General features: G+C 41.5%; 1 protein-coding gene across 2 annotated transcripts in view; it reads right to left on the minus strand.

Annotated features, from left to right (window-relative positions):
* LOC112257684 (connector enhancer of kinase suppressor of ras 2) overlaps positions 1-18,680 on the minus strand; it is a 66,220-nt gene that overhangs the window by 36,360 nt on the left and 11,180 nt on the right. For both annotated transcript variants that reach the window (XM_024431453.2, XM_024431454.2), the window contains exons 4-9: positions 14,316-14,403; positions 14,018-14,059; positions 11,531-11,650; positions 11,259-11,318; positions 8,914-8,982; positions 2,289-2,435 (exon numbers count right to left, since the gene is read on the minus strand). In XM_024431453.2, coding sequence (XP_024287221.1) covers positions 2,289-2,435; positions 8,914-8,982; positions 11,259-11,318; positions 11,531-11,650; positions 14,018-14,059; positions 14,316-14,403 — 526 coding nt within the window. The remainder of the gene's footprint in view (positions 1-2,288; positions 2,436-8,913; positions 8,983-11,258; positions 11,319-11,530; positions 11,651-14,017; positions 14,060-14,315; positions 14,404-18,680) is intronic.

Genomic DNA, 18,680 nt, shown 5'->3' on the forward strand with positions numbered 1-18,680 from the left:
CACAGCCATTAAACTCTGTAACTGTTTTAAAGTCACCATTGGCCTGGTGAAATTCCAGAGCAGATTCCTTCCTCTCCGCCAACTGAGTTAGGAGGAATGCCTGTATCTTTGTAGTGACTGGGTGTATTGATACACCATCCAAAGTGTAATTAATAACCTTCCCATGCTCAAAGGATATTCAATATGCTTTTTTTTACCCATCTACCAATACATGCCCTTCTTTGCGAGGCATTGGAAATCCTCCCTGGTCTTTGTGGTTGAATCTGTGTTTGAAATTCACTGCTCGACTGAGGGACCTTACAGATAATTGTATGTGTGGAGTACAGAGATGAGGTAGTCACTCAGAGTTAGTCCATGCAACTTATGTGATTTGTTAAGCACATTTTTACTCCTGAACTTATTTAGGCTTGCCCTGAAGGGGCTAAATACTTATTGACTCTAGACATTTCAGCGTTTAATTTTTAATTAATTTGTAAAAATGTCTAAAAACATAATTTCATTTTGACATTATGGGGTATTGTGTGTAGGCCAGTGACCCAAAAACATTTTTGAATCAGGCTGTAACACAACTATATGTGGAAAAAGTCAAGCGGTGTAAATACTTTCTGAAGGCATTGCACATGTTTATATTTTTCAATATCCATGTTTATATTTTTCAATATCCATTTTTATATTTTTCAATATTAATAAATGTAAATGTGTTGTAAAAATCAAAATACTACTCATATTACAGAGCAAGCAGTAAAGCTTCATATGACACCAACTTTTGCTTGTAGCACCTACAGATGAAACATTATGGAGTACTAAGGCCAAAATGTCTAAAATATTCCAACTTAAATGATTTATTCCTCAATTATGCTTTAATATACAAAGGTCAAAAATATGTCAACAATAGCTCCTTCAAAGGACCTTTCTATTGATAAAAGTTCATGAGAATCCCCAAAATTATGGCAAAAAAAAAAGAGAAGAGGAAGTACCCCAATATCCTCCATGGAGGGCAATCCAATACTCTTTTCTTTCTCCAATTCTTTTCAGCCACAATAATTAAGCATAACTCAAGCAGAACCCTGTTTATTTCAAACTGAAAAACATGCCACCGTGCCAAATAATCAATACATAATTATTTCCCTGACATGACTTCTGTCACGCCCTGATCTGTTTCACCTGTCCTTGTGATTGTCTCCACCCCTTCCAGGTGTCGCTTATTTTCACCAGTGTATTTATCCCTGTGTTTCCTGTCTCTCTGTGCCAGTTCGTATTGTATGTCTTTCCAAGTCATCCAGCGGTTTTCCCGTTCTCCTGCTTTTTGCAGTCTCCCTTTTCTAGTCCTCCCGGTTTTGAGCCTTGCCTGTTTCTGGACTTTGTACCCGCCTGCCTGATCATTCTGCCTGCCTTGACCACGAGCCTGTCTGCCACTCTGTACCTCATGGACTCTGATCTGGTTTTGACCTTTTGCCTGTCCACGACCATTCTCTTGCCTACCCCTTTCGATTAATAAACATTGTAAGACCCCAACCATCTGCCTCCTGTGTCTGCATTTGGGTCTCGCCTTGATACTTCAGTGCTTATCTACACACCCCATACAGAAGCAAACATTCTGGCTTCACATGTTGAGACATGAGGATAAGGTGCTGATTATCTGAACACATTAACTGATTTCACTGCAGATGCCAACGACACGTAACCACAGAAACGTTCCTGGGCGTCATCAAGGCAACCCATGCAGCATGAAAATGAGTGAGCTTAGTGCAGAGCTAAAAATAGCTCTCACGCAGTCCAGGGCTCCCGAAGAAAAAAACATCCAGGCAGTTATGATGTAAACCCCCAACCCCCCTCTAACCATCATCCTCCCCAGCTAGTGTTCTGTCTTTGTTCCTCCTCATCAGGCAGTCCCTGTTTCCCCCAGCCAGTCCCACATACTGTACTGTCTGCACTCCATCCACACTGAGCAGCACAATAGATTCACTAACTCCATTCACTGATGCTCCACATAATCCATTAGAATTCAATTAAAGGGTGGCCAGGTATGGAGTACAACTTGCAGATAATTACCCTTAAATTCATCATGTATCATAATCTCATCTATTCACAATGCAGCCCCCATAAGGAACTACTAAGCCAGTTGGTCATTATCAATAATGAGCGCTATGTTTCTTATCGCTCAAATTACACAGCTCCCAGGTGAATTGGTGAAAAAACGATATTCTTATCTACCAGAAGGAATCCTAAACAGATATCCAAACACATACAGGAACCTCATTCTCAATATCACATCATAACACAATTACCTGGAGTGCAAGGGGTTTCCACCGTACATTCTTGAGCAGGGCAGGGGCAGACGTGAGAGTGTTCTGAGGTCTCTTCTTCAGCGTGAGGATGACTCCGTTGGGGTCTTCTCTGAGGGCGTTCACCAGGTTCTTCAGCTGCCAACCCACCTGCACAAATATGCCACAGTGGAGAGAGACAATACAACACACTCAGTAAGGCTGATGAAATACTCAACCAATCATGAACTAGTAAATTGTTGTAGCTAGTTACTGTAGTTTTGAACATCTCCTCTACCAACCATGTCTGAGATAATGACGCCGGAGATAATGACAATGAAAACAACTGCACTATCATTCCAATAGCCTACAGTCCATTCCCACAAATTACAGTGCTTGGGAAATAATGGCGTCTGGCACAAAAACTGTTAGCTAAACAGTATGTGCTGGGAAGTGTTCGTACAATGCAGACAAAATATTGTTCCAATTATTTCCTTTCTTGACTGAACATAACAATTTTCAGAATTCTGTCCTATCTGTTGTTACAACGTTATACAACGTTATACAACATTTAACAGATAGTGTTGCACCTCGTGCCGACCTATAATGCGTCACAAAGCATCAGCACCATGCTCAACTGGGCTCTGTCCCGCAGCAGACAGACAGTGTGCAGCTGTGCTACAGTGAGCTTGGTTCTGCTGATGGCAGTGTGCTCCCAGGCAGGCTCCAGTAGAGGCAGGGGAGCAGAGAAAGCAGGTCACGTCCCCCTCCCTCCTTCTCTCCCTTCCTCCCTCGCTCTCTATGCTACGCTGAGCAGAGCACCTCTCTCTCTTCCTCTTTCCTTTGTTCAGTTCCCCTCAACTCCCCCGTGCACTGTAGAGTGCCAATGTTAATAATGTAACTTATCTGTAAACAGGTTACATTATTCAACTCAGGGACTGGCATGGCAACATAGTCAAACTATAAAAAGACCAACAGATCCCTCTACACACACACACACGCATTGCTGTTGGTCCGAGACACTGTCTCTGTGTTCACACCAGCTTCTGTGCTTACTGGAAACTGCAGTGGCAGATCACACTAGCATGTAATAAGCTAGCTAGTCTCTGGCCCCCTGGTGTGTCAGTTGCAACCTTCTATTGGAGGTTCACCCAGGCATATGACAGTTCATTGGCACATCCACTGTCTCATGTTTCTGAACACAGCATCATGTCATAAAATGTGTAATCTCTGTGATTGGTTGATTGGTAATCTAGTTGTTTTGTATTCTGCAGTAAGACAGACTACTGCAACCACACCTTGTTAGTATGTCTTTGTTTTGGCAGGAGGAACTATAGTGCCCTTTTTCTTTAAATATACATCCAAATGTGAAATTAGGCCTACTACAAATTGTCCCCTACCGAGCTAGGACACTGCCCCTGCTCAGTACGACAACATCACAAGTGACCTGATTAATGCATCCACCATGGTGACACAAACCTAAATCATTTACAGCAATAACCCCAGTCCTCCCAGTCCATTGATTATAGTAGCTGTTTTTAAATGATTGCAAATGTATTAAAAAATAAAAGAACTTTATCACATTTACATAATTATTCAGACCCATTACTCAGTACTTTGTTGAAGCACCTTTGCCAGCGATTACAGCGTTGAGTCTTCTTGGGTATGAAGCTACATGCTTTGCACACCTGTATTTGGAGAGTTTCTCCCATTCTTCTGCTCAAGCTCTGTCAGTTTGGATGGGGAGCGTCGCTGCACAGCTACAGTTGAAGTCAGAAGTTTACATACACTTAGGTTGGAGTCATTAAAACTCATTTTTCAATCCACAAATTTACTGTTAACAAACTATAGTTTTGGCAAGTCGGTTAGGACATCTACTTTGTGCATGACACAAATACTTTTTCCAACAATTGTTTACAGACAGATTATTTCACTTATAACTCACTGTATCACAATTCCAGTGGATCAGAAGTTTACATACACTAAGTTGACTGTGCCTTTAAACAGCTTGGAAAATTCCAGAAAATGATGTCATGGCTTTAGAAGCTTCTGAGAGGCTAATTTACATAATTTGAGTCAATTGGACTTGTACCTGTGGATGGACTTCGAGGCCTACCTTCAAACTCAGTACCTCTTTGCTTGATATCATGGGTAAATCAAAAGAAATCAGCCAAGCGCTAGCTGTGCCACCAGAGACTCTGGGTTCGCGCCCAGGCTCTGTCGCAGCCGGCCGAGACCGGGAGGTCCGTGGGGCGACGCACAACTGCCCTAGCGTCGTCCGGGTTAGGGAGGGTTTGGCCGGTAGGGATATCCTTGTCTCATCTCGCACTAGCGACTCCTGTGGCAGGCCGGGCACAGTGCACGCTAACCAGGTCGCCAGGTGCATGATGTTTCCGACACATTGGTGCGGCTAGCTTCCGGGTTGGATGCGAACTGTGTTTAGAAGCAGTGCAGCTTGGTTGGGTTGTGTTTCGGAGGATGCATGGCTTTCGACCTTTGTCTCTCCTGAGCCCGTACGGGAGTTGTAGCGATGAGACAAGATAGTAACTACTAACAAATGGATACCACGAAATTGGGGAGAAAAGGGGGTAAAATTTTAAAAAGAAATCAGCCAAGACATCAAAAAATAAATTGTAGACCTCCACAAGTCTGGTTCATCCTTGGGAGCATTTTCCAAGGTACCACATTCATCTGTACAAACAATGGTACGCAAGTATAAACACCATGGGACCACGCAGCCGTCATACCACTCAGGAAGGAGACGCGTTCTGTCTCCTAGAGATGAACGTACTATGGTGCGAAAAGTGCAAATCAATCACAGAACAACAGCAAAAGACCTAGTGAAAATGCTGGAGCAAACAGGTACAAAAGTACCTGTATCCACAGTAAAACGAGCCCTATGTCGACATAACCTGAAAGGCCACTCAGCAAGGAAGAAGCCACTGCTACAAAACCACCATAAAAAAAGCCAGACTACAGTTTGCAACTGCACATGTGGACAAAGATTGTACTTTTGGAGAAATATCCTCTGGCCTGATGAAACAAAAATATAACTGTTTGGTCAAAATGACCATCATTATGTTTGGAGGAAAAAGGGGGAGGCTTGCAAGCCGAAGAATACCATCCTAAACGTGAAGCACGGGGGTGGCAGCATCATGTGGTGGGGGTGCTTTGCTGCAGGAGGGACTGGTGCACTTCACAAAATAGATGGCATCATGAGGCAGGAAGATTATGTGGATATATTGAAGCAACATCTCAAGACATCAGTCAGGAAGTTAAAGCTTGGTCGCAAATGGGTATTCCAAATGGACAATGACCCCAAGCATATTTCAAAAGTTGTGGCAAAATGGCTTAAGGACAACAAAGTCAAGGTATTGAAGTGGCCATCACAAAGCCCTGACCTCAATCCCGTAGAAAATTTGTGGGCAGAACTGAAAAAGCACATGCGAGCAAGGAGGCCTACAAACCTGACTCAGTTACACCAGCTCTGTCAGGAGGAATGAGCCAAAATTCACCCAACTTATTGTGGGGAGCTTGTGGAAGGCAAAACCAAAACCGCCATAAAAAAGACAATTTAAAGGCAATGCTACCAAATACTAATTGAGTGTATGTAAACTTCTGACCCACTGGGAATGTGATGAAATAAATAAAAGCTGAAATGAAACATTCACTCTACTATTATTCTGACATTTCACATTCTTAAAATAAAGTGGTGATCCTAACTGACTTCAGACAGGGACCTTTTACTAGGATTAAATGTCAGGAATTGTGAAAAACTGAGTTGAAATGTATTTGGCTAAGGTGTATGTAAACTTCCAACTTCAATGTTATTTTCAGGTCTCTCCAGAGATGCTCGATCGGGGTCAAGTCCGGGCTCTGGCTGGGCCACTCAAGGACATTCAGAGTCTTGTCGCGAAGCCACTCCTGTGTTGTCTTGGCTGTGTACTTATGGTCATTGTCCCGTTGGAAGGTGAACCTTAGCCCTAGTCTGGGGTCCTGAGCACTCTGGAGCAGGTTTTCATCAAGGATCTCTCTGTACTTTGCTCAGTTCATCTTTCCCTGGATCCTGACTAGTCTCCCTGTCCCTGCCGATGAAAAACATCTCCACAGCATGAAGCTACCACCACCATGCTTCACCGTAGGGATGATACTGGCCCGGTGAGGAGAGTTGCCTGGTTTCCTCCAGACGTGACGCTTGACAAAGAGTACAAAGAGTACATTTTGGTTTCATCAGACCAGAGAATCTTGTTTCTCATAGTCTGAGAGCCCTTTAGGTGCCTTTTGGCAAACTCCAAGCGGGCTGTCATGTGCCTTTTACTGAGGAGTGGCTTCCATCTGGCCATAAAGGCCTGATTGGTAGAGTGCTGCAGAGATGGTTGTCCTTCTAGAAGGTTCTCCCATCTCCAAAGAGGAACTCTGGAGCTCTGTCAGTGACCATCGGGTTTTTGGTCACCTCCCTGACCTTAGTGGTTCAAAACTTTGATATAAGAATGATGGAGGTCTCTGGCCTCTCTACGGACAATTCCTTCCACCTCATGGCTTGGTTTTTGCTCTAACATGCACTGTTAACTGTGGGAACTTATATAGACAGGTCTGTGCCTTTCCAAATAATGTACAATCAATTGAATTTACCACAGGTTGACTCCAATCATGTTGTAGAAACACCTCAAGGATGATCAATGGAAACAGGATGCACCTAAGCTCAATTCCGAGTCTCATAACAAAGGGTCTGAATACTTATGTAAATAAGGTTTTGATGTTTTATTTTTCTATTAATTAGCAAAAAATTCTGAAAACCTGTTTTCGCTTTGTCATTATGGGTATTGTGTGGAGGAACAATTTTATTTCATCAATTTTAGAATAAGGCTGTAACGTAACAAAATGTAGAAAAAGTGAAGGGGTCTGAATACTTTCCGAATTCACTGTAGATGGGCCAAGGGAGCCTCTATAGCAACAACAAGTAGAAACAAACACAGACCTCACGCAATGCAAGGTGACACCTCTAAAGCGGCATTGTTGTCCATCTAAAGCTGCCAATGGATCAAATCAAATCAAATGTTATTTGTCACATGCCGAATACAACGGGTGCAGACTTTACTGTTAAATGCTTACTTACAAGCAAAATATATATTTTTAAATATTAATACAATAAAGTAACAATAACGAGGATATATACAAGGAGCCCCGGTACCGAGTCAATGTGTATGAGGTAGTTGAGATAATTGAGGTAATATGTACATGTAGGTAGGGGTAAAAATGACTAGGCAATCATGATAGATAATAAACAGAGTAGCAGCAGCGTATGTGAAGAGTGTGAAAGTGTGTCCATGTGTAATGTAATGTGTGTGTGTGTGTGTGTGTGTGTGTGTGTGTGTGTGTGTGTGTGTGTGTGTGTGTGTGTGTGTGTGTGTGTGTGTGTGTGTGTGTGTGTGTGTGTGCGTGTGTGCGTGTGTGCGTGTGTGCGTGCGTGTATGTGTGTGTGTGTTGGAGTGTCAGTATAGTATGTGTGGGTGGGGTCAAGTGAGTGTGTATAGAGCAAGTGCAAAAGAGTCCGTGCAAAAAGAAGGGGGTCAATGTAAATAGTCTGGGTAGCCATTTGATTAACTGTTCGGCAGTCTTATGGCTTGGGGGTAGGTACTGTACATGTGTGCTCAGAGTTAGCATGGTACAGGTGTACACAATGTTGGGAAAGCAAATAGGCCACAGTCCCAAACAAATATTACAATGAGGATAAACAAATGTGTACTTCTGGCAAAAATAGTATTGGAATGAATGCGGAGAAAACATTTATGTAGATAACATTGATGTAGAACAATGGTTTTCTCTCTGTCAACGAGTGGATTGTGAACAGTTTGTGTCATAAACAGTGCTTGTGCCCATAGAAATAGACGTGGGGCGCGGGATGTTCTCCAATGCTAGAAAGGGGGCTGAGTGAAAAAGTTTGGGAACCCCTGATGTAGAATAACCATAAATAGGGTATCTATTGGTGAATATAGAGGAGTGATTTGACTGTGTCCTCCACTGAACTTTGCTGTTTAAAGTGAGATCAGGACCCGTATCCACTAAGCGTCTCAGGGTTAGGGTTAAGGTTAGTGCTGATGTAGGATCAGGTCCCCATCTGTCCATATAATAGTATTCATTATGATCTCAAAGGCAAAACTAGATCCTAGATCAGCACTCCTACTCTGAGAGGCTTTGTGGATACCGGCCCAGATCAGAATAAATGGATTGCCCACTGCTGTCAACCCCCTGTGGGTTAATTGAACGAACTTGGTTACTTTGGGAACTAAAAGCTCATTATCAATGAATGACTAACCAGTCCCCTGTATTTTTACGAGTACAACTCCCCTAAACTACCAGATACTAAATGATTAATTGAGGACTAATTAGGTACTAGGCAGCACTAAATAAGCACCTTGTTCTTGGCTTCCAAAGACAAAGCGTTTTGTGCCCAGACAGGCTGGGCTGGAGGAGTACAGAGTCTAGGAAAGCACCCGTTTCTCATTCATGATGGCTGACCTTTCCTGACCCAGACTGAACAGAGTGTCTTTCCCCCAGACCCTGAGAGAGATCCTGTAGGACTAAATGACAGTGCAGTACTCAGAGCTGTACTCAGTGCTTTACAGTGGAACATTCAGTCTGGACTCACCACTGTCTGGTGGTTGACCTGAATAACCTCGTCTCCTGCATGGATCTTCTTGCACTGGTCAGCTGGAGACTGCAGAGACAGTGACAGACAGAGACATGCAGACATGCAGGTTGTCAATTATCAGCATTCAAGTAGGATAAGTAGAGGTTAGGACACATAGCCATCATAGCAATTACATTCAAATATAATGGTTATTAGAGACCTTTCTTTATGGTATAGGCTATATAGTGCTTTGGCCCAACTCCTCTGACTTCATTGTCTTGCCTAGGACAACATCTATGGCATGATAATGAACAGAACAAAGGAGTTGGCTAATTGACAAACAGGGCCTGCATCCACAAAGTACCTCAGAAAAGGTCCTAGGAATCCTGTTAAAAACCTGTTTTAAAACACACACAAAACTCCCAGGTCAAAATGGGGTTTAGATTTGATGTTAATTCACTGCCCAGACAAACTCTGAGCCAGGAGTAAAAATCAACTCATAAAAGTTTGTCTCAGATGGTAATCCCGACAGTTTGAGGTACCGCAAAGGAAAGATAGTGATGACGCGCATTGATATTGTTGCAAATAATGGGGAATAACCAATCATGATGAGGCTTCACCAACTGTGAACTCTATAGCACGCTTCAGATAACCACGGTGACTGTGACTGTACATCAAATGTTGCAATGGTAAAACATTTCATATCATTTTTGCCTGACACAATCACTTTGTCTACTCTTAATGATTGCCTAATATGTTGGCAACCATAACCTTTATTTTTTATAATAGCTGAATTTTGACAACATTACCGTTATATAAACACACTCGTCACTCCAGTAGGTATTAAGTCATTTGCCAATAATGTCGCAAACAACATTGCATACAACATTTGAAAGGTCTATCATTTTCATCAACACAATCAAAGGTAACATAAGCCAGCTAGATGCTTTCAACTGCCGAACTTATAGGCAAGCCCAATTTAGGCATCGTTTTTAACAACATGATGTTGCGCTCCAAAGAGATAACTTGAAATAACATGCTGTAGGTAATAAAATAATCGAAAGAAAAACCTGTTTTTTTTATTAGCCTAGTGGTTATACATATTTACAGAATTAGGATCTTATTTTGAGACAGTTTACTGCAGAAGGAAAATAATGATGTAGATTATAATTAATGGATTTTTTTGGTAAGGGTTGATACATTTTTCGTTAGGGAAAATCAAGAGTGTAATTTTAAAGTGTAAATAACACACTTTAGAATCATTTTTAAACCTTGAATACCCTACAGTTTGAAATGCAGGAAAATTCTCAGAAACAAAAGAGTGATTAAATTAAGATCCTACATTACAGGTATATCGTGAAATAGGCCCCATGTGAAACCATTGTTAATTAAAAGCACAAGAGATAGTGTTGCATGTAGAGATTATTTATGTGTTGATCAAGATCCAAACATCAAATCATTATTTTAACAACTCCAAAGAGAGTGTACATGGTGCAGGAACCATTGACACCTGCTGGTAACTCTTAACTGATTAGGAGCGCTCATGAGGTCTCCTAAATATCTGTCAACTAGGTGGGACTCTTATGACTAAAGAGGCTTCATGCATAGCTTTTATTTTTAGGAGTGAAATGTCTCTATTCTAAGCACTTAAGACCAATGTTCTACTCTGAGATGCTTTGTGGATATGGGCCCAGATCTGCAAGGACAGGCTTCCTTGGCACAGCTTTATAAGATAGATAAATTATGTTTTCCCCCAAAATGTCCAGTAAGTCTAAAGAGTGTTGATCTCAGCCACCATTTAGCAGCAATTGAAAGGAGTCACATCACTTGGCAGAGAATCAAACATCACCGGCCTCTATACCTCCTCCCTTCATACCATGGTAGTACGACTTCACACTTTGTACAATATCACTAATAGTAACTATTTTCCTTCTTCAGGGGCTCGGAAATGATTAATGAACTGTCAGTCACAGCACCCATTCCCTCTCCATCTCCTCCAGAGGATCCACAACATCCCAGTCATGCTTTGAACGTGTTGCTGAATGGAAGAGCTGTGGTTCTCTGTGCCATGCTGCCATCTGTAAGCCTGTGTCATCCCTCCTCAGTTGCCAACCCCAATTAAACACCCAGATGATAATTAGGGGTTCACTATTTGCTGCACTAATTGAACAGTTACCCCAGAGCCCCAACCAGAGAGGCGGGTCATTACAGGACTACAAGAGGCTCACGTGGAAAACGAGCAGGCCAATGGTAAAACAGAATAACAAAGTTATGGGTGCAAGAGTTGGTATGGTTAGCAGAGACTGTTTAAAGTAAAACAATTGTTTTACTACAGGGACACATGGTCCAGGAAGTAGACTTACGTTCTCAGTGGTCCCAGTGATGACATGAAGGCCGTCATATGTAGATTTGATGTACATTCCCTAAATGAGAGGAGAGAGGGTAGACTGTATTCAACTAAAAAGGAGAATAATGTAGTTATAATGATGAGACGTACACTTCATATCTTGGTATGACATTACAAACAAGTAAAGTTAGCCTGTTTGCTCTGTCACAGAACTATCCTGACAGGGTCCTGGTTCAGCTCCTGCGGAGGTATGATTGAAGGCGTCTATAGTGTAGTCTTAGTACTCACCAGGCCCTCGCTGGGCATGATGTTGGTCAGGTGCACAACCTCCAGATGGGCTGACTGGGACACCAGCGAATCAGAGGACAGCGAGATGATGTGGTCACAGATCCCAGACAGTGTTTTACACTGCAGACACAAGAAGACAGGATGGGATCATTCAATATGCTGCAGCTCACACTGTCAACTGATATGAATTACTGCCTGAATGTCTCTCATTCGTCAGATGACTGTATGGTGGAGAGAAACGACACAGTGTAAAGTGAGCTTCAGGATCGTGCATTATTTCCTGGAGTTCAAGAATACCACTTTGCTGGTGTAGGACAAAGAACCAACTGGGAATGTAGTGATGGGGAAAGTAGTGATGTGGAAAAACCAATACAGAACTTTACATACACTTAGGTTGGAGTCATTAAAACTCGTTTTTCAACCACTCCACAAATTTCTTGTTAACAAACTATAGTTTTGGAGGTGTACCTGTGGATATATTTCAAGGCCTGCCTTTAAACTCAGTGCCTCTTTGTTTGACATCATGGAAAAATCAAAATAAATCAGCCAAGACCTCAGAAAAATGATGAACATACTTTGGTGCGAAAAGTGCAAATCAATCCCAGAACAACAGCAAAGGACCTTGTGAAGATGCTGGAGGAAACAGGTACAAAAGTATCTATTTCCACAGTAGAACGAGTCCTATATCGATATAATCGAAAGGCCGCTCAGCAAGGAAGAAGCCACTGCTCCAAAACCGCCATAAAAAAAGACAGTTTAAAGGCAATGCTACCAAATACTAATTGAGTGTGTGTAAACTTCTGACCCACTGGGAATGTGATGAAAGAAATAAAAGCTGAAATAAATAATTCACTCTACTATTATTCTGACATTTCATATTCTTAAAATAAAGTGGTAATCCTAACTGACCTAAAACAGGGAATTTTTTACTAGGATTAAATGTCAGGAATTGTGAAAAACGGAGTTTAAATGTATTTGGCTAAGGTGTATGTAAACTTCCGACTTCAACTGTAAGTGTCATGATAATATCGTATTGTGAGGTCCCTCGCAATTCCTAGCCCTAATGACAGAGTGCATGGAGTCACTCTCTTCTCCTCCTGCCTGTGTTTTAGAGCAGAAAGAATAAAGCACTGCATGCAATTATCTGAGAATCTGACCCGCTTTTTAATGAGCGATTCTTTGGCTTATTCATCATCTGAGACACACATGGCATTCTTCAAAGGCAAGCTACGGCTTGTCATCCTGGGTTTAACAAGCTGAGGAGTAAAGGGGTCCTTATTGCTCTATGTAGCACTTTATTAGCAGCCTGTCATGTCCTTCAGATGTCATGTCGAATGTACTGTATGTTGGTTTCTATCACTGCCACAAGTAGCACAGCGACTTGAACTGGCTAGCTACAGTGACACAGCCATGACTCCATCGATTCCCTTAGTCTCCAATCGCTCTCTCTCTCTCACTCACTCTCTCTTTCAGACAGACACACACACAGACTGACAGACAGACAAACACACATCTGGCCTGTACATAGTTTGTCCTAGCTTCTCTCTCTCTCTCTCTGTCTAATTGCTGTAGGCAGGAATGCCCATGGGAGCAGCAGGGAGGTTCTGCATTATTCAACACAGACTGCCAACCAAAGGCCTTAAAACTGCGGCTTTAGAGAAATACACAGGCAGACTCACACTCTTATTAATAACCCAAACCCTCTTCTTCCATAGTGCTGCCTGCCTGGCGATGAGGAGGCTGCATGTGACTGCATTATCACATGTTCAAGTGTGGGCATGTGCCCTAAATGAAGTAGAGAGAGAGAGTGTGTGTGTGTGTGTGTGTGTGTGTGTGTGTGTGTGTGTGTGTGTGTGTGTGTGTGTGTGTGTGTGTGTGTGTGTGTGTGTGTGTGTGTGTGTGTGTGTGTGTGTGTGTGTGTGTGTGTGTGTGTGTGTGTGTACAAACAATGTGTAAAGATTCATTGGTGTTTCAAAATCATTGACCAACATATTGTTTGATGATTTATATGCCACTGTTATTTTGAAAACATTTGTTAATTTGTGTCATGTGTAACCTTTATCATGACTAATATTTTTTATCTTATGACTGTAAATAAGATGGTAACACTTTTTTGGGATAGTCCATCTGTAGATGCTCTACAGACTATCAATAACATGTCAACTAACTATCTACAAACCCTATCCTTACCCCTAACCTTAACCCTTATCCTAACCCTAACCCTTACCCTAACCATAAACTTAACCCTTACCCTAAGCCTAGGCCTAACCCTTACCCTAACATGTATTCTAAACCAAACCATAACCTTAGCAAACAGTTGCTAATCAACAGATAGCTTGTTGATAGTATGGACAATCTGGACTATCCAATTTATGTGTGACCAATAAGATTTGTGTCAGGTGCCAGTTAATGGTTGATAGGAAGATTTGTGGATCCTTGTGTGTCATTGTGAGCAGTAAACCACATTAAAAAAGACTCCTAACTCACCACATGAAGAATCTTGTTTTCTGTCTCATACACTGTGCAGTCCTGCAAGACAATTAAAGACCAGTTAGAGAAAAAAAACTGATCGCAAGTTTAGTGCAATGTATTTAGTTGGAAGACTGTCTATTGAGAGTGTTTAAAACAGGGAAGTTATTTTCAGTAGGCCATCTATTCCTGACAAAACTTTAAGAGAAGTATAACATTGAGGTATGTAGCTAGGTGTTCTGTGAGAGAAATATTGATGCAATAGTATCTAGTTAATAAAATTCCCTAACATTTTTCATACCCCTGGACAACTCACCTGTTGTACTATGGTGGTTAACTCCAAGCACAGTTGAACAATGTTGTTCTTTAGTAAGGAGTACTCTGTTACACTGACAAATGGAGATCTGGCAGGAGGGAAGAAAGTACAATATGTAGAGTTCAGAGATGTTAAAAAATATAATCTTTGCATAAGCCCTCTCCAACAACTTTACAATGAAAGAGAACCATTATATAAACTATAAGACACATGCAAATTAAGTTCCTCTGGGAATATTTTGTTTTTCTATAGTGCTATTTATAACCCATGGAGACGGACCCTACGGAGCATAGCGCAGTGTCGCAATATCGATTTTCGTCACAAAAGGGGTGGCTCCTTGTAGCACGCTTTATTATTCTACTTACTCCCGTGCCACATGAAAATGGTAACGTGCCATATCATTCCTTGCATAGCCATAGGAGAAGTGTTGTGTAGGCAATGAAGCTTGCTTGGTTCCTTGATCTGATCTATCGGGTATGCATCAAAGTAACCTTCACTGAACAAAAATGTTAATGCAACCTGCAACAGTTTAAAATGTTTTACTGAGTTAATATAAGGAAATCAGTCATTTTAAATGAATTTATTAGGCCCTAATCTATGGATCACACATGACTGGTAATACAGATATGCATCAGTTAGTCACAGATAAAAAGTAGGGGCATGGATCAGAAAACCAGTCAGTATCTGGTGTGACCACCACTTTCTTCATGCAGCGCAACACATCTCCACCATGGGGCAAGCTGTTCACAATGTTGACATCAGCAAACTCAGTGTGTCAGTCAAGCTGGAAAATGTAAAGAACTTTGAAAGTTTCTTCAAGTGCAGTTGCAAAAACCATCAAGAGCTATGATGAAACTGTCTCTCATTAAAGGACAGGAAAGGAAGACCCAGAGTTACCTCTACTGCAGAAGATAAATTCTTTAGAGTTAACTGCACCTCAGATTGCAGCCCAAATAAATGCCTCACAGGGTTCAAGTAACAGACACATCCCAACATCAACTGTTCCGAGGAGACTGCATAAATCAGGCCTTTGTGGTCGAATTGCAAAGAAACCACTACTAAAGGACACCAGTAAGAAGAAGAGACTTGCTTGGGTCAAAAAAACACAAGCAATGGACATTAGACCGATGGAAATCTGTCCTTTGATCTGATGAGTCCAAATTTGAGATTTTTAGTTCCAACCGCAGTTTCTTTGTGAGACGCAGAGTAGGTGAACGGATGATCTCCGCATGTGTGGTTCCCACCATGAAGCATGGAGGAGGTGGTGTGATGGTGTAGGGGTGCTTTGCTGTTGACACTGTCTGTGATTAATTTAGAATTCAAGGGACACTTAACCTCTCGGAGCACACACTGGACGCTCGGGCCGAGGAGTAGGGTTGATTTGAGCTTTCTGACCTTACAACGGCAGTCAAGCTAACGTTGGCTAGCTTGCTAGCTACTTCCAGACACAAATGAGACCACTGACCATTTTACTCACCCTAGCAGAGCTGGTTAGGCAGTTTTCATGTTATCCAGAGCAGTGTGACTGTAACTGTGCTGCGGGCAACAATTTAATTACGCATTTTTTGCTGCCATTTACTGACACCGGCCATATTCAATGGGTGTTGAGCTCTCGTAAATTCAATTTGCTGCATTCTGGTACACTCAGACGAGAGTGCTCTGAAATTGGAGTAACGTTAGATAGCAAGAGGGAATTTACGAAAGCACCCGAATGTCCATTGAGAACGCACAACGACTATACAAATTAGCTAAGCTAAGAATGAAGGGAATAATCAAGTCAATAAATGTTGGGTAGTTAGATAGCCTAAAGTTAATAACATGGCAATGTATATATATGATGTATAAGTAGCCAACTAACATTAGGTAGATAGCTAACATACTGGTACATAAAGCTGTAATGATATGCTATGTGGTTGGTAAGGACAGCGTAGCTAACAAATTGTCAGCCAACATAAATTGTAAGGTAACTTATTTGAAAAGTAATTACTTTATTACATTGTTCAACATTTTCTTAACATATGTCATAATTAGTTAAAGCAATGTATCCGCTCTCGTTGTACTTCAGCTGTATACTTTCCGCCATTTTGTTCAAATCTGAAAACAATGTGAAGCCACGCCCATTTCCTTATGAATTGCTTCATGGGTCCTAAAGTACAGAAAGAGTGTCCTCTGCGTGTATACTTCATGTTTTGGCTAATTTAGTACGACATCCGGGAACTTTTGGCATACTAACTATATCCATACTATGACCAATAAGCATACTATATACTCAATTCATATCACAAATAGTACAGTTAGTGTGGTTAGTATGAGTATTCAAACACAGCTCTAGTGTGTTGTATTGGGATTGTGCCCCAGAGCATTATGGGGGTTCTATGTGTTGAGAAGCTTGGTGACATTGTTGGATAGAGATTAAGAGTGACGAGTGATAGTTTATAATTTTGGGGATATTATTTAATTCAAATTAGTTTTTTCAAATTACAAGAGACGGAGGAGGTATATTCTAAATTGATTTCAGAACTTTATTTTTGTGTCCAGTTAGTGCAATTTATTTAGATTTGCCTTGCTAACTCCAGTAGCTAACGTTAGCTAGTTACCAGCGTGAGTATGTCGTTTTCTCTTCCAAAATGGTAGAATGGCCCACGCAGCTGAAAATGTTGTGGACTTCTTGTTGAAGAACCCCATTCATTCTCTGGGGTACGTGGAAAAAGTGCAAAATAAAAGTGGGGGGCCGACCTCTGGTCAGTTACATGAAGAAGGATGAAAAGGTGAGGGCGTTCAATACCAGCTGGTGTCAAAAGTATAAAACTCACCCCATTCTGTACAAATGTGCGTAACCGCAACATTCAAACAAGGCTACAAAGAAAACTAATGGGAGTGTAGCGACTGTGTTGACTTCAAAATCGGGGATGTGAACTAGGTTTCTATTCAAGATCAACATGGTAATGGCTCTATAGTATTGGAGAAAAGTAGTATTGAAAAAACAGACCCTCCGTTACATCGGGACATGTCATGTCGTATCGTACAGCACGCATAAAGCAACTATTTCTGTCTTACAATCTCTCTCCACCAGGTGTAGCACTTCTATCATCCTTTAAAAACAAGAAATGGACAGTGACGGTGGTAAGGTACCTAGTCATTTTTTTCATCATCATGCGATCATCATTCTCAGAGCTGCTGTTTACTTCTAAGATCACTTTAGCACCGCCCTAAAAACCAGATTCAAATTCGACACAAACCTTCAAATAGGTATGTAATGACACATTATATAAACTCTTTATAGTGTTGTTGTTTTATTTACATTTTAGAGGCGATAAGGTGATAAGTTGGACAGATCGACTGAAAAAAAGCCATTTTCCCACACATCTCTCCTTCTCACTATCACGCATTAGATTCGTTTCCCCACCCGCCATTTTTAAAAAGACCCTACGTGCTCATTTCCTGCTTGAATTATGCAGAAACGGGCAGCGTTTAGGTCATGTGATTGATTATGTTGGAAAGGGGAGAAATTGTGCTTTACAATGGTATTGACATTACAGTTGATCTGGAAGTATTACGTTTTGGGGGCGCTAAAATAAGGGCAATTGTACAGACCAAGGCGATGTACGAGTTTACTATAGCTTGTTAACAGGGAGCCTTTCATCGAGCCGCCTGTATTGCTGGCCTTGCCTGCATTTTGGAAAGTCTGAGCCTTGGTCGAAAGGTGGGTACAGTGACCTGGAAAACATTGATTGTTCAGCCAAACGGCAAAACAAAAGCAGGGAGCATATAAATGCCCACATCAGATTCAAGCTTCTGGGAAAAAGCTGCATCGATTATGATGAAGTTCTGCGTATTCAAACTGCACAACACAACGATAAAGTAAGAAGAAACAGGGATGTTTTCAAACTGCTTATTAACACCACTGCGTTTTTGGCCGTGTAATAATTTGCTTTTAGAGGACACGACGAGAGGGAAAGCTCTGCCAACAAGGGCAACTACAAGGAGTTTGAAGAGGTAATTGCACGTTACGATGCTTTACTTGCTGAACATATGGAACTTTTGACTGTCTTTGGGATGTTGAAAACAATTCCGAATGATTTGATAGCTTCCATCGCATCATCCATTAAAAATTAGATTGGAGAGAGGTTTACACAGCACATTTTTTCTTGTGCGCCCAAGTAGACTTTCCACTTTCCTCCGGTATTTATAAAGCAAAGATGATAACACATAATCATTCCGGACAGACACAAGCAAAAACTCATGATATAAATGTTGCAGCAGCCTAGGTTACACCTAAACATTAGAAATCTGACATGCTGTATGGGATGAAAATTTGACTATTTTTCAGTCTGATCAACTATAGGCTACTAATAAGAGCAGTTG

Source organism: Oncorhynchus tshawytscha, linkage group LG09 (assembly GCF_018296145.1).
Source record: "Oncorhynchus tshawytscha isolate Ot180627B linkage group LG09, Otsh_v2.0, whole genome shotgun sequence".
Taxonomy (NCBI): domain Eukaryota; kingdom Metazoa; phylum Chordata; class Actinopteri; order Salmoniformes; family Salmonidae; genus Oncorhynchus; species Oncorhynchus tshawytscha.